The following is a 21,893-nucleotide window of genomic DNA, read 5'->3' as shown; positions in this document are numbered from 1 at the left end:
TAACTAATTGGCTTTACAAATGTGAAAAAGTGTGTTCCAGCAACGCCCTGCTTCACATTCACTGATTCATAGATTCACACCTATTAGCTGCCCAGTACAACCAGTACTCTATTGATGACCACTGAGCAGCTTCACATTTGGGGGTTTCATATCTTCTTTGATGGTATATTGACGGGGGGGGGATTTTAAATGGCAACCTTCCTGCCTCAGAACTGCTTTTGTATCCTCTGTGATTTGTGGTTTTTGGTTTTTCACCTGGTACATAAAATTCATGTTTTGTATCTTGTCATAGCTAGATGTACAACTACTGTTTCTCGATGTGTGTACATGCATATTGTGCATCTAAGATCAGCAAGTTTTGCCAATAAAATCAACTATATTCACTCTCTCACTCACACACACACACACACACACACACACACACTCATACACAATATACTTTAACTGCAAGGATATATTGGTCACTGTCTACAAGTGTGTATCCTTTTTTATTTTTGTACTAAGGCTACAAGCAGAGCAAACGTAGATCACATTTCTAAGATGTTTTGGGGCTTTATTCCACATTGTCTTCTCCAATTCCAATAGATGGATGTCCCTCAAGTGGCCCATAAACGTGTTTCGAAAATAGCATGTTTACTATAGTTATTCCTGTGAAGTTAACAGTGTAATTGGAATTGATGTTTCCTGCTCCATCACATTCTGCTGCCATGAGTCATCTGCTTGCATGGAGGCATTGCATGCTGAAGGGCCACAATCTTTGCCCAATGCTGCGTTGATTGTAGATCAAAAAGCTAAATTTGGCTAGTATCACTGGCCATCACTCACCCCAGTCTCCCCACTGACTGATTTAGACCCTTTGAAATGTGACCCTGGGACTCTTGTGAGCTAAATTATTGTATAACACTTCATTACAATTGGAGAGTTTATCTCCAGTTTTGGAGACAAAGGATTACTGTCACATTGTCTTAATTACGACTTTATGGTTTAAGACATGTTTCATCACTTTAAAATTAAGTGGAGAGATGGATTGGGTAACTAGGGGAATTTATTTTACTTTCTTTTTAGACATGCTCTTTCAAATTTTCCCTCAGAACCTCTTTTGTTTTAGAGGTTCTGAGGGTTTGTTAAACCCTTTTCAGACATGGAATACGTAACATTGCTGGCTTCATCTAACTGTTAAAGCGAGGGATTTTTGTCATTCAGACATGTTCGTCAATTATGTAAATGTTCCTCACGGCTTTATGCAGACATGACGGGACATTTATGGAAAGAGCCTCAATATTTGGCAACAGGTGGATGAGAGGGAGTGGTGTGGGTGAGTTATAAAATAATGAAATTAAATTAAGAGGAGTGTTCTCTGTCCTATTTCGCCATTGATGCCTTAATTAATGACCATCGCAAGCAAGAGGGATTCTCGTCTCTGCTTCTCACAGTAAATTCCCTAAGAAATTTTCTCATTGCTTTCATAATTTAACGTTATTAGATGGCGAACTCTTTTTAAAAGGTCCGAAATAGGGCTACAACTAATGATTATTGTTGTTGTCAATTAATCTGCCGATTATTTTCTCTGTTAATCGTTTGGTCTATAAAACACCAGAAAACAGTGAAAAATGCCCATCACAATATCCTAGAGCTCAAGGTGACTTCTTCAGATGTCTTGTTTTGTCCGACCAACAGTCCAAACCCCCAAAATATTCAATCTACAGTAATGTAAGACCAAGAAAAGCAGCAAATTCTCACATTTGAGAAGCTTGCACTATCTTTTTTTTTTTTTGGCATTTTTGCTTGAAAAATTACAAAAAATTAATTATCAAAATTGTTGTAGATTAATTTTCTGCCAGTTGGATAATTTATTAATTTTTGCAGCTCTAGTCTGAACGAATTTTGTCATTACTATACTTCCATAGTTAGGGAAATGTTACTAGGCTCGAGCTAGTAAAATTACTATTGTGACTTTTATGTAAAAGTGATTTTGGGCGCTTATCCAGACATGAAAGCAATGTGTAACATTGACATCACTTTTACGTGGGGAGGTGCATGTCTGAACAGGGTTTTACATTGTCAGTGGGTGAGTCTCATTACCAAAACTTACTCAAATTGTCTGAAGAATTATGACACATACTTTTTTGGGAAGCCATATTAGTAAGAAGGATGTCCAAGATGAATTGTGATACTCTGACAAAGCCAATAAGGGAAGTAGTGAAGAAGCTCCAGGCCTGTGTCCTTACTACAGGAGGATCATGACAGTTAAGATTAGGTGCCTTTCCCTCCTTTGAGTCATATGACTTTTATTTATTTTTTTTTTTTTTGACAAGCTAATAAAGCAGGTTGTGTTGCTCTGGGATCATAAATAGCAGCTGCAGTTTTACCTTGATGACACACTTATCCTGGAGGAAAAGAAATGGGTGTGTATTTAGGGAAGGGATGATGATACAGGAGCGTGCAGGTAATTCTACTCTCTGCTTCGCCTCATCAAGCACTTGGCCTTTCACCCGGTGAAGAAGAGCTCTGCTGACTCGTTGACTTGTTTCTTTTAAGCCTGCTGCGCTGGGGTATTTTTAGCATGATTTCATTTACTCTGTGCAATTAAGTAGGATGCTGGTAAACAATGCTCTGGTAGGAGGCCAGCTCCAAACTTGGCTCAGTCATGATGAGTCAGACTGTTTCAACTGAAAAAGAAATAACTTCTTGTGCTGGCTGGAGTACAGCATAGTCCATGGGGGTTGCAGGATTTTTTATTTTTTTTGTCTTCAACAGAAACACTTGTGTTTTGTATTTGCGCCTTGCCACACATTCTTTTGTGTTCATGGGGGAGGAAGAGGATGAGACATTGGCTTTTGAAGTCTTTGTCTTGTCACGTAAAGCATTCCTCCCAGATAGAGTAGGCTCACATAGACACCTCACTGCTGCCTTATTACAGTTCATATTGGGCTGAATTAAAAAACAAAACAAACAAAAACAGATTTCTGTGTGTGCATGCATCTGTTTCTGTGCATCTGTGTGTGCCTTTAGCACATTTATAGGTGTGTGGTTGTGTGCCTTGCGGCATTTGTGTTTTTGGGTATGTGAATGGGTGCATTGAGATGTCTGTGCGCATCCAGGTGTGGACACTATGCATGCATGTAGGTGTGTGTGCATTTGCATATGATTTACAGTAGGTAAGTGTGTATGTGCATGTACTTTTACATGTATCCACAGTAACCTCTGACCTATGAGGGTAAAAATACCACTGGGAGGTCAGAGTGGCACACGGCTCACCTTTAGCTTGGCTCTATGCATTGTCAAAAGATATTTATATCTGGAATGAACAATTGAGAAAGATGGGTTTGATTTCCCCGCTGTGGCCTCGGGCTCGGCCTTCCTGTGGGTGCAGAGTCAACCTCAGTTAGATGCACTGATTGGAGCCAGATCCTTTGTCCCAAATTCTGTCTCCTTGCACCCTTGAACCTCACGAAATCTCTAAACTAAAACCTTCAGTCAGTGGTGTAAGTCCCACATTACACAAATCCAACTGTAATGTGATGTTGTGAAATGTCAGGAAAGCGTGGTGCGGAGAAACATGTGCTGGTGGACAAGAAGGATGACATACGGGGGAAATAAGGTTGAAGATGAAATTCCACCAGCAAGGCAGAGGTGCTCTTTACAGTAATGGTCACTGTAGTTGGTGTGAAGTGGAATGCTGCAGTTAATTCCTCACTCTCTGGACCCACTTTCTGTGTTTTTCATTTTTATGAGGCGGAGGAGGACATCTGTTTGCATCGTTGACCCTTACAGGAATTCTCCAGGGACCTTTTAATCTTCCATAGAGATCTATAAGGTGAAGATGGAGTGATGTGCTATTTTTGTCTACTCTCTCCAGATGCTTCCCTGAACTCTTAATACGGCCGTATCACACCCCTGGGGTCCATGAATTGTCATTTGCGATACTGCGAAAGAAGTTAAATGTTCAACAGGCATTTTACCCCCTCTGCTCCATAAACCTCCACAGGCCCCGGGGCTCCCGAGAACCCCATTTGCTGTACACACCCAGAATTCTTAAAACTTTCGAACCCTATATATTTTGAATTCCTCAGACGCTTTTAGACGCTTTGTAAATTCAGATGCTCAGGTACTCATGGGGGCAGTGAGACCCCTTAACCCCCGCCTTGTCCTTATTTTCCAACGTAACCCCCCCGCTGCCCCTCTCACTCACACACACCCCCTGCGATGGATTCCAGATCGGGAATTTAATGCATTTCTGTTTCGCATCACCTCCCAGGAATGCTGCACGCGTGCCACAAGCCTCATAACCTCAGGCTGATGAGTGTGAGGATGTTTAAAAGAGAGAGGGATGATGGGATACAGACGCTGCTGGGGGTTGTGGGGGTAGTTGGGAGGGATGGGAGGCGGGGAGGTTGACAGAGTGCATCCGGCGCGGCACTTGCAGTTAATGATGGGCCATCTAGTTTCATAAAGCAATGTTAGTGCAGCTGTGGTATGTGCCGAGCGCATCTGGACCCCAGATTTTTGGGAACATATTTTATGTGTGTTTGTTTGGTCTGTCCCGTCTCACTCAAATTAACGACTGTTGCACGATACGAGGGAGGATGGAGTGAATTAACTTAGTTGGGGATCTTTTGAAGGGGGCCTTATCTAGAAGTGGAGATTTTACAAGGTGGTCTGTTTTGCATAACGTTTAGATACTGTTTTTCTCTTCTGTGCAGTGTCAGAATACGCATATTGAATCTTGTTAGGATTAGATGCTCATTGTCAGGTGTCTTGAAGGGGAGGAAAAGTTCCTGACAATCAGGTTTTTGTCAGACAACCTCCAGTTAATTCTTGGTTTGAGTTACCAATTAATAAACTACAAAAATAGTTGGCGATAAACTTTGTCAGTCATCTAATTGATTGATTGACAAATCACTTCAGCACTAATCTTTTTACATAATCGTTCATCAGATAGTTGCTGATTTAAATCAAAACTTTGATATTGAATTATTACCCAGCCCTAGTTGTCCATAGTAGTAAAATAAAATAAAAATCTAACATTAAAAACAGCACATAAATACATTAGTTTGATTATTAATAGTGTTTAACCCAGGTTTGTCTATAGAGCTGCTGCAGTGTCTACCTGTGATTGGCAGGAATGTTTCATTCTCTTTTTAAACTTCCCTGCTTGCCCCAGATCTCAAATTACTTTAAGTCCCTTATCAAAGACCAGAGATTAAAAATAGAGGATGATAATTTAATTAGACATTATTACAATTATAGAACAGTACATGATGAAATTGTCTTTATCATGCATAGCCAGACATGAGACAGAAGACAGTGATCGTCTTTATTTTGGAAAATAGAAGGTCTAGACAGTGAAGTCATGGAAATGAAGTCACCGTTTCTCTATAACTATTCTGTCCCCAGATGATCTAAAGTTAACACATTTACTACACTTTGACAGTAAGTGTGGCTCGCCATGCCTCTATTGTTTGTCTTTTGCTATCAGAAATACTGTACATATCTAATCTCTTTCTGTAGTGAGGTGGTGTTTGTGGCACTCTAGTGCCATCTGGTGAACATCTGAGGTTAAGGCAATTGTCACCTGGCTACAAAGTGATAGAGGTTTGAACATATTTGCAAAAGTGCAGCTGGCTGTGGGTTTGTGCAACAAATTTCTGCTGCAGTGTTTTGTCTGATTAGTATTTATTGCATTCACGCCTGTTTTATACAGTCAATACAGTAAGCCAGTTATTCAACATATGCTTTATTACATAGTTCAGTCTTCAGCTTTTTACATATATATAAAAACATAAAATTCATGAGTCATGATGGTATCAAAGGCACTGATGGTGACAGACATAAAAACCTAGGTCAGACAAATTGGAGAAAAAAAGCACTTTGATAATAAAAGATTTAGTGAATCGTACATGATATTTCAATTAAGGTTCAATTAAGGAAGACAACTTTGTTAAACATAATTGACTTTACATTAAACATGTCACCCTCAGGAGCTACTCATACTACTTTTATGCAGCTTAACTTTAGTACGGAAAACAGAAACCGTTGTTAAAATATGTACAAAAACCCCTTATATTTCCATGTAAAAATGGTCCCAAAGAGTTAAGAGGGGAAATAGTCACAGGAAAGAGAGTAGATCTTACAACTTCAGGTGCGATTCATCATTCACCAACTTTACAACAGCGTGAACCTAAAACATGCTCATGCAATTTGCGTTGGACAGGTCAGACTCTGGTCAACAGTAGTGCATTTATTAGACACAAATCGACAGTCGGGACAAAGTGGAAGAAAATGACAAAGGTGCTCACATTTACAATAATGACTTTTAATAAGCTGCACATCAACAGATTTAAATTAAGTATATTGTTAGCTTGGTCAAATTTTAGCCATGGTTAGCTCTAACATATTTGTCCAAAGTTCATAGACCATGAAGTACTAACGTTGTATAAAAAAGAATTTGTAGCTTCGAGAGCGAGACCTACAGAAGGTCTAAAGTAGATGGAGTCATCTTTCAAAATTCTGATGGTTGCCGTATGCTTTATTGTATTATGACTCGTGTGCCATTCGGTCAGCTAGTGCTGGATCAATGCTCAGCTATTGAAAAATTAAGATGTCCAAGGCACTATTTAAAGTTTCTTTTCCTGCTCTGTAGCCTAAACCGACTGTACCTGTGGTGGTGGTTGTTAGGGTTAAAGATGAATTTTATATGACCCAACCTTGCCAAGCCTTTACAACTAATTTTACATCCTGTACACAGTTTTGGAAAGAGAACTCTCTATTCCTTGGACTTCCTGGACACTACAAATCTACATTTTTAACTGCTCAGATATACAAGACCAAGCGACTGACATAGCAATCAATACATTAAGCAACAAACGGAGACAAATATAACAACAAAGCTATTATTCCAGCATTTTCCCTGGTGTTATCACTTAACTTACTATTTTTGTTGGATCCCTGCTAGAATTAGTGAACTTAATCCTCATAATGTTACTTGAGTCTCCTTTAATCTATAGTGGCCAACACTTAATGATTCATAAAAGGGATAAGGGTCATTGATTACTTAATGCCCCCTTAACATGAAATGCCTTACATTATCCTTGTAAATCTCACTTGGATTCCACTGAAAATCCAGTTACCAGCCAGTATCCCAGCAGCCCTCTCTTGTCTTCTCTTCTTACTTGTAGACATGTTTAAGGTTCAGGGCTTACAGGGGCTCTCTACTGGGCCGCCTGGTTCTTCATCTCCTGCCATTTCTTCTCTCTCAGACTGAGCTCTGCATCAGAAAAGGCTGCTGGGCCCCAGTTGGTGATCCGCTGCTGTCCCTTGGAACCTTGCAGGGAGGAAATCAAAGAGACTTTTCACCAAAGAGGTAGGAATATATCCTTGAGTTATTATAATTAAATAGTTAAAAGTGGCTTAACACCTGTCTAAAAAGCAGTTTTACCTGTCAGAAGTGTGCTCTATGACAAATGTAATGAGTACACTTCTACATCACTGCAGCAAGTTGAACTAATGGAGGTCGGCAAAAACAAGATTTTCAGCTGGTGTGAAAGCATGCAGTTCTACCATGTGAAGCTGCTTAGACTTGGGTTGCTGTTTGCAGCAATGTGACTAGGTAATCATGGCCCTCCCTATAACGTTTATTACTATGCAGTTATATTTTATCTTAAATGTAATCTTAAACTGCACTATCGACTCTTGGGTTTCAGATGAACAGCCATTTAAAATTCTTTCACCAAAAGAGTTTGGACAGACTGATATGTTTAGTACAGTCGTCATCTTACTTTGTAGTAAACAACATTCTTAATATGAAGCCTTCAGCCAAAAGTAGCTGCAGAATTTAGATATCTCATTGTTATGTTTTCTCCCTCCAGCTTTTTTGGCTGTAACCTGCTTTGAGGGAGCAGACTGTACATAGTTGGCTGAGATAGTATGTGACGAGTGTGTGTCAGGTTTACAAAGAGCCATGTTGTTTCTCCTTGACTAATTTCACTAATGAACTCTACTGGGAAATTAGTAGGAGGAAGGCGCCATTAAATTTATTCATGGCAGGAGTCTGTTTGTAGCTTTGGGGAGAAGAAAATTCAAGCAGATACTAAATGTGTCACACAAAAAAAAACACTCCCTTTCTCTTAATACTGTGCCTCACTGACATAGCACTTGAATTTGTGGTCAAAGGTCCTCCATGTCTGTTATTTTCAGTGTGAAGCACTGCAACTGTCATATCTCAACCTTGCAGTTATGTGATACAGTTCACTGGCTCCTGTGCTGTCAGTAAAACATTTATCTGTATCTGCTTGGATTGTAAAGTTAAGTTCAGCTGAATTCCCTGGCCTCTCCCTAACCTGATGTGATCGGCAGACAATGGAGCTACGGGCATTGCTGCTGCTATAATTACCAAGGCTGTGACACAAGTTTTTAATGGATGTAAAGGGGTTGAGCTGGCTGAGTGTCGTGGTAAAGCTACTCCTGAACTCCTGTGGTGTATGCAACACATCTATCCAATAGAAGTATCAGGTTCAAATCCTGGTGGGAGTGTCTGGCTTTAATAACGCTTCTTAGCCACTGATCTTTGAGGAGTACACATTAACGAACAAGTTGAAATCACAGCTATAGCTTTAGACACAATCAGTGTATCGGCGTCCAACCCACGGCCAGGTACAGCAGAAGGACACACCCACTATGCTGTGGTCACTGTCTTGCTTTAGACATGGAATACATAACATGGCTGGCTTCAACTACCAAGGCGCATGTCTGAAAAGGGCTATAGAGCGGCAAATCCATTAAATGGCTAAAAACAGTATGAAAACCTTAAGGATTGTTATTTTAACTTAAACCTAATTCTAACCGCAATCCTACAAACAAGTCTTACCCCTCAAACAGTCCTTTATACAGACTTTAGCACTCAGATTGGTCCTTACAAACAGAAGAACAGACAGTGTTAGTGTGCTGCTGTTACCTGGTTGAATGAGCCGTAACAAGCCCTCATGTTCAGCCACCTTGTGCTTCCAGGTCGTCGTCTTGTTGGTTGCGTCTTCCAGCTTCTTCATCACCGTCTGGCTCACACAAGGAGACAAAACATACAGCACATTATTATTAACAGGTAATAAAAGACAAGGAGGAGGGTTTTTTCTTTTCTGACAACACTTTGGAAACCTTATTTAAAAACACTGTATTAACTTCTTTGCATGGTTTTCTTTCATGTCTAAATAGCTACCCATCCAGCAGTCGTATAGTGACACCATGTGGTGATGAAAGGTACTACTTTACTAAGAACTGAAGTCTTTTTTTAGTAAATGTAGACAGATTTATTGATCTAAATATAAAGTCAATGTTATTTCATATTTCTTCGCTTCAACAACAATTATTTACACTGAAAACATCCTTAACAGCAATGTTGGGGAGTTTCTGTGGATACCTGTTAGTAGGCCTATACAGTGTTAATAGCTGCATGTAATCCATAAGTAGTCAGAATTACTGAGAATTACAAAAAAATCTTATTCTTATATAACCTTTAACAAAAGCAGGAAATTTTAATGTTTTAAAAAATAAGATAAAAATAACAGACTATATTTAGTCATATGCTTTACAAGGATGGTCCTTGTGAGTGTGGTGCATTTAAGGAAAATAGTTTGTGTGGAAAAATCTGTTTAAATATTTTATTTTGTGGTATTTGTACCATGTGTTCATTGCTCATTGTTGATGTTTTGAAATTCAACACAGTTCAGTTGAGTTCCCAAACATCAACAGTGAGCTGGGAGGAGATATTTGATAATGTGGCAGTGTTCCTGTAACCAATAATGGGCATTTTGCATAATTTCTGGCCTTGTATACACTACATGACTATTTGTTAACATAACTGATGGATTAATGGATACTGAAAATAGTTATGTGCTGCTCCACTCCCAGTTCTTTCTCAGCCACTGCTCACTGAGGAGTCTGCAGGTTCCTACTGAGCCATACTTTGATAGTTGATTTAGAACAATCACATGACTCTTGCGGACCATTGGCTACTGCTCATCCCTATACTACCACCACCACCACCACCATGACTGACCTGGTACTGCTCCAGCGCCCCCTGCCTCTCTTGCTCCAGCTGGTCCAGTTGTTTCATTGCTGCCTGCAGGGCGCTCTCCTTGGCCAGACGTTCCCTCTCCAGCTCCTGTTTCTCAGCCTCCGTCTGTGAGATGGCGCGCTGCTGCCGCAGGTGGAACTCCTCCAACTCTGCCCTCTTTGTGGCCTCCTCCTCCAGCAACCTGCTCCACACAGACACTAACATGGATGAGTATAGAGTATAATAATTCTGTATATATGTACGACTTACAGGCATTTTTGATTTCTCGTTAGGGACATTATTAGCCGCTGTATAATACCAACATTTTTGCAATTCCCACCACCATTACATACTGTACGTATATTTTAACTTTTGAAAACATTTAGACACATTTAAAGTAATGAATATATTAAATAGTATCAATCCTAATATCTAAATCTATGAAAGATGTAAGAAATGTTTCCTCAGTCCAAGTAATACAATTAAGCAACTAATGTATAAATCAATGGTAAATGCAGGTGGTCGTGGCATGTCAGTGTGTCAGCAGATGGTGCTATAGTGCAATTATGGTTATATTCTTTAGAAAAACAGGCTTTATATAAAAGGCAGGAGTATGAACCAAAATGTACTGTAAGGCTTGATTAATGAAGAAAGCACATAGCATACAGGAACTATGGTGGTGCTACTGACAAAATGTACAAAAGCAGAGGTCAAGTTGGCTCAGTGCACATTATTACAATGAACATCTTACTGCAAATGTCCTCCCAAAATCTCTGTGATATGTTCCTGGTGTTTCTTACTTTTCTAACTAAATGGTCCTGTGCCTGAGTTGGTAAACCCAGCAAATTACACTTCCACTGTAACACATTTGAAAACGTCATTTGGTTGTCAGAGGGGAAAAAATAAAAAATTTGCTCAACTATTTGCTACATCTCTACGCACAACAGTAACAGTAACAAGCCCTTAACCTAATCTAAGGGCAGATTTGAGCCCAATTTTTAGCCCCAAACTGCTTTTCATACTATAGTAAGCTTTACATGAAACTTCATTCAGTGTGGTAGAAGAGTGGACAACCTTTGTATGGTGGGCTGTTTGGATGAAAGCATCCAGTAAATGGCCTACATTACTGACCGCTGTCTTTTTAACACAGTGGGTCAGTACAATAGTGCTGACATGCTCACTACTGGTTAGTCAAACGTGAGGTGGAAAGTAAATGTCAGCAGAGAGGAAGGAAGGACAAGGGAGGAAATGTGGTGGAGAGAGGGAAGTAGAAGTTGAATGTCTGGTTGCGTGTGAGTAATTAAAAAAAAGAGGAGCAGACTCAGCCCATGGGGCTGTTTGTAGATTCATGTTAAAGGATTCCCAAAGACATCGACTAGCTGATAACAGAAGGCTACTAGCAGCTCGATACATCCACAGAATTTGATATTTATCCAACCCCAGTTGGAGCCGTAACGTCATGTGTGTTTTTGTTCATGCTCGTGAGCTAACAAACTCTTAAAGAGGGCTGTTGGATGACGTGCAGTGGTGGAAGAAGTACTCAGATCTTTTACTTAAGTAAAAAAGTTAGCATCAAAAGTGAAAGTACTCATTTTGCAGAATGGTGATAATATAATGTACTTGATTATATTTTGTAGCATTAATCTGAATTTGGTAACTAAAGTTATCAAATAAATGTAGTGGAGTAGAAGTATAAAGTAGCAGAAAATGGACATACTCGAGTATTGTACTGTAATGTAGTTACTTTCCACCGCTGATGATATGATGCATCTTCTGGCTGGTTATGTTTTTAAAGTGTTTAACTCTGGTATCTCAGCATAACTCAACAGATGTGGTTAATTTTAGTCTGAAAATGTTTGTTATTGATGCATATTAAATATTATCTGGACACCTGTTCATGTCTTAAGGTAAAATCACAGTGAACCACACAGGACGGAAAACTGCTGCATTTGAGCAGATTTCTGTCCTTTGTGATTTAGTTTGTTCCGTCGCTAGTATTTACATATTCACATTAATATTAGTTGCTTTGTTATATTAACCTGCTGGTTTCTAACAACGACAGAAAACAAGTATTCAGGTTAAAATGTTTGACTTCTCTCATGCGCCAACTGTGTGTGCCCTAAGTAAAGACTAAAAAGAAGTTTCATCTCAAATTACAAAGTTGACTTACTTACATTTTTTCCTTAGTTGCTGAATATATTTGTGCACAGCCACACATCAAACAGACCTATTTAAATATTGGATGCAACCTCAAAGTGTTTCTCCCTCCTCCACTCTTTGTTGACTGACCGTGCCTGCAGCTTGCGGACAGTCTCCTCGTCCTGTCTGGCACGCCTCTCGTCCTCCAGAGCGTCCTCCAGTTGACCATACATGTCCTCCAGCTCCCGAACCCGCTGCAGGTACTGTTCCAGCTCAGTGGACTTCTGGGCTACCTGCTCCTCCATCTGCTGCCGTACCTGTTGAACCAAGAAATACAGAGAAATACTTTATCTGGAAGTCAATATCAACACTCATCAGGCTTTCAAAGGCCACCTTGTTCATCAGCTTAGCCTATGTTATATGCCTATGCCTATCTCACCAGAATCTAGAATTAGATTTTCTGCTGAGGTGTATGAATTAGCACAGAGATCATTAGGCGATGAACATAAACTCATCAGTTCCTCAATCCAGTTATTCATCAAGCAAAAATGACCAACAATGGCTAATTCCAACTTGGAGGATTTGTTGCTTTTTTCATTTTATTTCACTGTAAATTGAATATATTTGGGTTTTGGACTGTTGCTGGATCTAACAAGCAATCGTAGAATATCACCTTGGGCTCTGACAAATTGTACTGAGCATCTAAAAAAAACAACCTATTTTCATAATTTTATAGACCAAATAATTCATTATCAAATTAATTGCAATAGACAATGATTGCTTGTTTCAGCTCTATGATGAATGATTTAAGGATGTTGTGTTTGTGTATTTAAGTTACATTTTGTACCATTTTCATTCATTAAAGTAATACAAATCAAACTCAAGTTGTTTCTTCGTGGAAACAACTGAGGTGGTCAGTGCAGAAAACAAGCTGTAAAGTCACTGATAGGTGATAAAAATCATCTACCATTACACCACATCCATGCTGTGCACTGAGCATGTAAAGATGTTATCTCCAGAGTCAGTGAAGCACAGTATAGATGCCTTTTTGGCGGTTACATTTACCAAATGTACCTTTCAGTAACAAGTACGTGTCTCCAGTTCCAATCAAACAAGCAAACCCTTTAACCATTACTTGTCAAGTTTCAATTTCAGCTTTATGACCTTCATTCTGAGCTGTAGTGTGTCTTAACTTGAAACTTGAAATAGACTTAGTTATCTTTTTTACATTTCATTTAATCTGACACCTGTAGATAAATGTTAAATAAAAATATTGTACTCAACTCACACACAAAAAAAACCCCACTACAGTAGTTTGCGGGCCTCATCCGGCCCAGAAGCAATCTCCAAGTGGCCCAGCATACATAAATCTGATATATGACAAAAATGTAAACTACATATATAGGCTAGTGTATGGAAGTAGCTAACAAATGAGCCATCTTGCTTCCTTCACATCTCTGTTGAGAGTTGCACATGCGCAGTACCGATGTTTACTGCTGTAGCGACGCCGACAATCAAATCTACGTTTTTTTCATGTGAGCTCCGACCACGCTTTTCAAAACATCTGGCTATTGATAGTCAGTAGGGAAGTGCTCTACTGAAAATATGTCTGTCAACCCTGAAACGTAAATTTTGTTTCAGTTTAACCCTGCATGGACTGGCAAGTATTTTGTTTATTTTACTGCCATCTCCAAACGCCTGCTATTTTTCATTACATTCATTTGCATTTGTTTAAAATTTGTCATTACCAAAAACTTAAAAAAAAATTAAATAAATTGGCTGCCCTACAGTATACCAAAAAGAGGAAGTTGCATTTAGGTTGCTCTTGCTCCACCACTTTTTCTGACGTAATGACTCAGTGGAAGACGACGAGGTGTGACGTACCATTTTCTCTCTCTCCAGGTCCATCCTGTAGCGGTCCTGGAGTTCAGTTTGGGTTTGAAGTCGCCTTCGTTCTTCTTCTGCTGCATCAGCTGCCGCCTCCTCCAGAGCCTGACCAAAAGAAAAAGGTCCGATATTCCCAGTAGATAAAAGCACCTGCTGTTTTTTCTGTTAACCAGATTTCACCCTTAAACATACATTTCACCTGAATTTAACAGAACTAAAGAAGGCAAAATCATCTAAACTGATGTTACATGGAGTTTAAACGGAGACTGTGGCCCTATCAGGGTGAATTACACTGGTTATTTTAGTTTGAAGGCCAAGAAGCAAGCTGTGGCCTACAGCATATGAACAGAAGTGAACCTCTAAATAGTTAATTAAATGTAATGTCTGCTCTGTTCTTTATCAGGAAAGCTTCCTCAGCTGAAATGTAAACTCACAGCACAGATATGCAAGCTCTAAAGAGGAATTGAGAGTAAACATAAATAGTACCCACTACTAAAATATTTCTTGGCAAGAAATGCTGATTGAAAAAAGCACAGAAACTGAAAGAAAAGGTTAACTGTGAAATCCTAACCACCATGTGGTAAATTAACTGACTGTATCACTTAGTTTAAATTTCAGGGCAAATGCATACTATTTATACTATAAACTATAATGCAGCCAGCCAACTTACTTTTATTTCTTAGACAAAGAAAATAACCTGACGACAGATTGCAATGAATTGTGGCAGATCCAAGTCTAGGGTTTCTGATGTGGGAAAACTAAGGGATTATGAGATTTCAATCCAATTCATGAAGAGATTTTTGCAGATTAAAAAAAAACACTAAAATTTCACTCAGTGGTCACGAGCAGATATTGTCAACCTCAGCATCCCCCCTTAAGTGAATTAAGTTGTCGGTGCTTGAGCAGTAACCTCATGTAGACTCATGTCACCCAGCTGTGAACTGTCTTAAGACTGCGACAGTCTACTACTTCTAGCAGCATAGTGCGAGAGCCACAGTGCCTATTGTGTATTTCCGTGCATGTGCCCAGAGATCACTGTACATGACCCTGCAGTCTCTGTGTGTGTGTGTGTGTGTGTGGCCGTGTGTGTTCATAGTGCATTCATGCAACCAACTATGTGAGACGGGACTTGCACCTCAATGGCAGATTGTTGTGCATTCATGGGAGAGCAGCATCGTCGCAGACAAAGACAAACTGTTGTGTAACATACAGTGCAGCAGAGAACAACGACGATGTGAAATAGTTTGTGACAAACTGTGAGATGCAGCAACAGTCAGTCAACCACTGCTGATGGCTGCAACATGCCCTGTGCTGCATTATACTGAAGACCATGTCAACCGAATTATGGTAAATATGTTTTCAGTTCAGTCAAACATTTCTTTTACACTGTGAGCTAAAAAAATAAGCTTTTTTATTTTTCATAGTTGCTATAAAGTTTCATTCTTAAGCCAGGCTTCTGCCCAACAGTGACTGTGGGGTTTTGCTGTAACAAAATCAAACTACTACTTATTTTCTTCGATTAGACTTGTAATGCCTAATGTAAATCTTGATAAAAGGTTTGACTGTTAAAACGCCGGGGACAGTGGTGAAAATACTTAGGTCAGATGTATAAATTATGCCCACACACACACCCCCCAATGCATAAACCACTTCCCCACACACAAACTGTTATTTCTAAAAGCAGAACATGTGGTGAGAATGTGCGCACATGGGGCATACCTCAGACCAGGTCTACACATGGTAGACATGAGTGATATGATAAGGTGGAGATGGAAAATGAGACAATTTTTTTCCCGGTTGTTAGCAAATTTCATTTTTTTGTGATCATTTTTCTCACTGTTTTATTGAAGGCATCATTTTATACTTTATATTGAAGTTTGTTTCGATAAAAGCGCTGCAAACTGAGATATCCCTCCCAATGATTGTTTTCAGGTACATGTGATGAATTAATGATCCGGGCGCTGTAAACAGCCTCAGCTGTGTGTAATATCTGCTCTGGTGCTGTTGGAGAGAATTGCCAATGTGGCAAAACTGAGCTTCTTCTTTGCTGTTCTTCTTAATGACTGGTCTAAAGACTGCAGTAGTGGAGGAGACAGAAGTACTGATATGGAAATAAGTCATTAAGGGCATCTACATACATTTATGGCTAACTGTGGGAGTGGAAATGAGGCATGTGTGCCCAGTTTCACAATTGAGATAAAAAAATAAAAAAAATACAACTATGTGTATATCCAGCTTTAACAAAAAGAATATGTTTGCATATTTCTAGTTTTAGTCTACAGTTTTATGCGTCTGGGCCCAGGACTTCATCATTCTATACCTGACAAACTCAGATATATTGTAAATACACTCTGTGGCCATTTTATTAGGAATAACCGGTACAATCTAATGCAATCCAGTACAGTTGAATTGAAACACTTCTTTAAACAGTGTCGACAAAAACCGAACATTATTATCTTTTTAAATATAGAATTTGTGGCAGATATGTTGTATAGGTACTGAAAATGAACTATGCTATTTAAAATTGTTTGTTGAAGCAACTAATGTCATAACCTGTAACAGCTACAGTATATTTCAATCGATTGTATGACATCAGCTACTTGTGAAGCTGACACTTCCTATTAACCTCATGGTAAATAGCTATATTAGCAGGAAGCCATTTGTCATCACCATTTAGGGAATCCACATAATCACAGAAGGACCAGTCAGTCAGCAGTTTCAACACAGGAGTGTGAGTCAGGTTTGGGGAGATTTACTGGAAAAACATGTTTAATGGAGACTAATATCACCCCTCTGCCCCCTTCCTGGTTCAATACACATTCCTCTGTTTGCAATGAGTGACAGACTATTCATCAGTCGGAGGCCGCAGGGTGGAGCTCATCTATTATTGGCATTCATGAGCTGGCAATGAGTTTCAGAGGAGACCCACCAGACCCCATGAGTTTTTCGGTGACCTACTTTAATTGTTGTGTGAAACGCAGCCACAAGAGTGTGTGTGACTGAAACCAGCAGTGCATCACAGAAAAATTACACTTAATTATTTATACAGATTATGTGTTACTCTGTGTTATTGTAAGCTGTGGCGTTATCTCTGAGGAATGTCGTTGAGCCAGCTTTGAGACTGCAGTTGTGATGACATCAGACGAAGTGACTAACTGCAGTAAATATATATCTGATTGAGAAAATATCTATTTACAGTATTTTTCCTCTTTTAATTAACAAGCTCAGTAGAAGCAAAGGATTTCATACATGACATGATGCTCTTAAGAGTCATGAGTTTGAAGGTTTATCAGATGCCAAAACGCTGCACAGCACTTTATATTATAAGAACAGAAAGTTATCATGGCGGCAATTATTTTATCTTATCACGAAGTAAACAGTAGAAATAAGGTGCCCACGTTACAAAGCAATCTACCAGGAATGTGCGCTTGTACATATTTGATGCACTGTTTTGCAGCTAAGTGTTGAGCCAGGTTCAGCTTTAACGCCAGAGCCCTGGCATCCCCACTGCATCATCGGATTGGCCTCATGCAAATGAAAGGGGGCTGCTAAAAGTCGGTCTGGACGCAGCCTTTAGGGATTCAGTCACTGATAATCAAACCAGTTGAGTTTTGAGTTGACCTGGAGCAGACAGAACTCCTCTTCACAGTTTGAGGTTCTTAATTGTGTGTCAAGATGTGATTGATGATGCCGTATGAACCCCTGAGTACAGTGGATGAATAGAGATCCCACGAGTTTGCGTTCCAGCTGAGGAAGCTGTCCTGATAAAGAACAGAACAGACACTTTGTACCCAAACAGCTGAGTCGGCTATGAAAATAACAACATGTGTCTTGAATACCCACGCAGCTTGAAACATAAACTGCAAAGACACTGTGCTACTTCAAAAAGTATTTGGAAACATGTCCTTCCCATTTTTTAATCTTACAGGTTTAGAAATTCGCTCTGGGGAAATCCCTCAGGTTTCATTAACTAACAAATTCCAGTGAATTACTTCCTGAATAGCTCTTTGCTTTTGTTTTGCTTGTCCCTTATTTAAAAAGAAACATCTACAGACAACGATTGTGTTTATAATTTCAAGTGTACAAATTGTCTCTCTCCCTCCCACACGCTGATTTAATCCAACTGTCTGTTTTGTATAGTTTGTCTTGGGGTGGGTTTTCTGAGCCATATCTTTGTGTGCGTTTGTTTTGACAGAAATTTGAATCTCTTACTTCACTGTCTTTTAATCATTGCAGCTTGGCCCTGTTATTTATTTATTTTCTTTTTATATTAAAGGGTATTTTACACTTTAATGATGTGAAGTTAAAGTCATGACATTCATGTCAGAGTCAGTGGAGCCAGAAGTAACGATCTCTGAAACCCACTGAGGATAATCTGTCCAATATGCACACCTTTGTTTTCACTCCCACATTATGTTGACAGGTCATCACAGATCGCTCCTGCCCTTCTCATGTCAAAGAAACACTTTATTTTAAATTCAGGATGCTACAAAAAGGAACTGGTACTGCACCAGATGTTTCCTAACCAGACTGGATTCACAGGGAAACATTGATTGTGTTCTCTCCTCACCTTTCTCATCTTCTCCAATTCCAGCTGTTTAGCCTCATTAGCCGTCTGTAGCTCCCTCATCCTCAGCTCCAGCTCCTCCTGTTCAGCCTGCTGCTTCAGTCGCAGCTCCCGCCGCTTCTGTCGAGCCTCGCGGTGCGGCGCCGGCCGGCCCTGACGCAGCAGGCTCACACAGGTCTGAATGGCTGAGAGGAAAACATGGAAATGTGAAAACCATGTTGTGATTTCATTCAAAGCTGTCTGTAAATGTATGTACACAAAAGTAAAGCTAACAAAAAGGTCCAGATAATCAGAGAAGCGTGATTAGAGCTGAAACTGTTTTGATCATCAATTAGTCGTTTTCATTCATTTTTCAAGCATAAAATATCCAAATGCCAAATATCCTCAGCTTCCAGCTTGTCACGTGCTGCTCTTCTGTCTCTTTCATTTATGATAGTAAACTGAATATATTTGGGTTTTGGACTGCAAAAGTGCATATTTCACTATTTTCTGACATTCTATAGAATTAACTAAGAAAAGAATCAATAATAAATAATAGTGAGTTTCAGCCCTACTTTGTATACTTAAGAGGAATCATGTAATGACAAAGAAGAAAAAAAACAGGGATTTTATTTTTATTTCACCTCTTGGTCAAAAATGTTTAAATAAAAACTTACTGTGAAATGCATTTTGATAAGTTTTTAAAACTGAGACAAGTATTTTGTATTTAGACATGATTAAATTTCCCATTATGATTAATGAAGTACTCTCTTAACTTCACACAGCTCAAATGAAAAGATCTTGTAAGCAACATTTAGGAGAGAAAACCAAAACATTCACTATCACTGAAATGCAAAAAGTGCATATGCAGCAGCAGGGAGTGAATGAGTGAGACACTTTATGAGCGAGATACAATACACTGAGTCACCACATTAAGGCTTACAGCTACAGAATTAAATATTAATTATCTGATAAGAAATAGAAGGAATAATTCCTGTGATATCACTGTTCACCCTGGATCCATTCCTGCTTCTTCTTCTTGTCCGACGCACTGATTTCATAGCGTTTTTGTGACGACTTGATGAGGAAGAGACACTTCTTTCCCTCTTTATCTTGTAGAGCCTGCAGCGAAAATAGATACGGATTATACCAGCTGATTAAATACACAAATGTAAACAAACATGAAGAGTGTACACCACAATATTCAATGTGTAGCGAAATAATGTCAACTCAAGGTCCACTTATTAGCTTTTTCAGAGCTTTCAACTGTGCCCATTGTTTCATCAACTAGAAAGGCAATGAAATTCAGTACTGATTACAAGGTCAAGAATAACTTCCATGCTCAGAAAACAAATATTTTATTTGTTTTTTTTTATCCTTCTGACTTTTCTCTTTTATTTACTGAACTTCTATGAAGGGCAGGGGGGCTGACAGATAAGTGGAAGAGTTTTCAGGAAAAAAAAAAAAACCCCAGCAGGTTCTTGCCTCCACGCTGCAGTTTCCGTCCAGTAAGATCTCTCCTTTCTGTTCGGCCAGGTCCTCGCCGACGTAGTACAAGATGGCGTTTGGCTTCAGCATGAACCAGCGCTCCGTCCAGTTCTTCCTCTTGTGACCTTTCTTCATCATGTAGCCCTGCAGAGAGAAAGGAGGACATGAATCAGGATAATTTAAACCAACAACCACACTGACATTGACTTTCATTATAAAAGGGTCATTTACAGACTGGATTCCCTGTATGATAATGAACATTAAACCAGGTTCTTTTTTTTCTTTTTTTTTTAGCTCACTTTGACAATAATGAATGTTTTTCATTTGTTTATTTTTGTCTCTACGTGACCCCAATGACACATTCACACATGTTTTCATGTGAAAATATACAGCCCTGCTCCACATTACCACAAACTCTCACTTCCTTATTTTTTATATATTGCAAAGGGCTATTTTAATTGAAATTTCTTCTATTGACAATCCACCTGTATCTGTTATGTTTCTTGTGAAGTGTTTTATGAACCATTTATTTTATTTTAGTGCAGCTGTTCCTTCTTTTAAAAATCACTGTAGTTTCAAATGTTTTTTAAAAATTTGTACACTTTTACATTTTATTCTTGCAAAATAAGTTTTTCTTTTGTGTGTAATGGCTGACTTGACTAAAGAAACACTTGCAGCTTATGTCACCACATAAACCTTAGTCATGACATCAGCAGAGACTTAAAATGACAATGTTTTAGCAATATTTAAACATAGACTTAATAAGTATTATTAAAAAAATTTTTATTGTCAACAAATTCCACGAAAAGACCAAAAACAATGTGTTATTCTGTCTCTCAACACTTTCCCTTCCCTGCCTGTGGCTCTCAGCCCAAACCAATTCCTATCGAAGACAAATCAAAAAACTATAAATAATTAATTAATAAATATATAATTTCCTAAAACAGCTGGGCACTGTAGTTTTTGGCAAACGTTAATCAAACAATAGTGTAAATAGTGCATTTGTTGGGGGACTATTTTCATCTGCGGATTAACAAACGTTTATTGTTCCAGTGAGTATTTGGGGCAGCAGGACGTTGTGTGTGGCCAGTGTAAGTTCACACTTCACAAGAGCTAGCTCAAAGTTCAGAGTTTTTTTCCTTTACAAAATGCTGTGAGTTTGACTTGAGTGGAGGAACTTGGCGGCTGTTGGCTCGTCTTACCTTTTGTTAATGATTTCTTGTGATCAGCATTCACTCGCAGATGCTTCAGCTCGATGTGTCGTTTCAGAAATCTGTGACCCAAAATGCCGGGTGCCGTAAAACAGTGCGTGAGCGTCGTTAACTCTCACAGGACTTAACGGCGTTTACTTTCATTAGTTGCAAACTGATGTTCAGTTCACCTTTCACCAAAAACACGAGCATGTTCAGTGAACGGTGCACTTTTCTTGGGTTCATGCACAACACTGTATCTGGCAGTGAGTCAAAATAAACTACAGTGTGTGTGTTCATGGTAATGAAGGAACATGTCACCCAGTGCAACCATGTGGCTCACTGAATAACATACTTTGGGCTTTGGATACAGACAATAGAGGATACATTCATTGTTGGTTTTGGTCTTTTCATGGGATTTGTTGACAATAAGAAAAATACAGAATATCACCAGACGTATCCTTTAACTTAAATTGTATTTCAAACGAGAGAAATTGTTCAGCAACATGCACACACTGAAGATCAAATTAAACAGAAACTTTTCTAATCATATATCGAATGCCAAAGACCGTCCTTGAATAGAGACTAACCACAC

At 39.1% G+C, this 21,893-nt stretch overlaps 1 protein-coding gene and 2 long non-coding RNA genes across 4 annotated transcripts in view; 2 read left to right on the top strand and 1 right to left on the bottom strand.

Annotated features, from left to right (window-relative positions):
* The window catches only part of LOC122874489, a 61,840-nt gene extending 41,547 nt beyond the window's left edge, over positions 1–20,293 (top strand). Inside the window, exons 3-5 of the long non-coding RNA XR_006377617.1 lie at positions 7,260–7,363; positions 14,090–14,196; positions 20,157–20,293. This is a non-coding gene — a long non-coding RNA (uncharacterized LOC122874489). The remainder of the gene's footprint in view (positions 1–7,259; positions 7,364–14,089; positions 14,197–20,156) is intronic.
* The window catches only part of swap70b (switching B cell complex subunit SWAP70b), a 32,279-nt gene continuing 16,107 nt past the window's right edge, over positions 5,722–21,893 (bottom strand). The window contains exons 5-12 of one of the 2 annotated variants that reach the window (XM_044192401.1): positions 20,106–20,252; positions 19,634–19,742; positions 18,645–18,826; positions 14,072–14,179; positions 12,338–12,504; positions 10,052–10,250; positions 8,954–9,050; positions 5,722–7,324 (exon numbers count right to left, since the gene is read on the bottom strand). In XM_044192401.1, the coding sequence (XP_044048336.1) occupies positions 7,212–7,324; positions 8,954–9,050; positions 10,052–10,250; positions 12,338–12,504; positions 14,072–14,179; positions 18,645–18,826; positions 19,634–19,742; positions 20,106–20,252 (1,122 nt within the window). In that variant the 3' untranslated portion in view covers positions 5,722–7,211. Of the gene's footprint in view, positions 7,325–8,953; positions 9,051–10,051; positions 10,267–12,337; positions 12,505–14,071; positions 14,180–18,644; positions 18,827–19,633; positions 19,743–20,105; positions 20,253–21,893 lie in introns of those variants that run through there. The other variant, XM_044192402.1, reaches the window with a different exon arrangement.
* On the top strand, positions 9,003–10,042 carry LOC122874490. The gene is made up of 3 exons (XR_006377618.1): positions 9,003–9,097; positions 9,208–9,252; positions 9,904–10,042. It is a non-coding gene; the product is annotated as an uncharacterized LOC122874490 (long non-coding RNA).

The sequence above is a fragment of the Siniperca chuatsi genome, linkage group LG4, assembly GCF_020085105.1.
Source record: "Siniperca chuatsi isolate FFG_IHB_CAS linkage group LG4, ASM2008510v1, whole genome shotgun sequence".
Taxonomy (NCBI): Eukaryota; Metazoa; Chordata; class Actinopteri; order Centrarchiformes; family Sinipercidae; genus Siniperca; species Siniperca chuatsi.
Note: the sequence above shows the minus strand (reverse complement) of the source record. Positions and strands in the feature narration are given on the sequence as shown.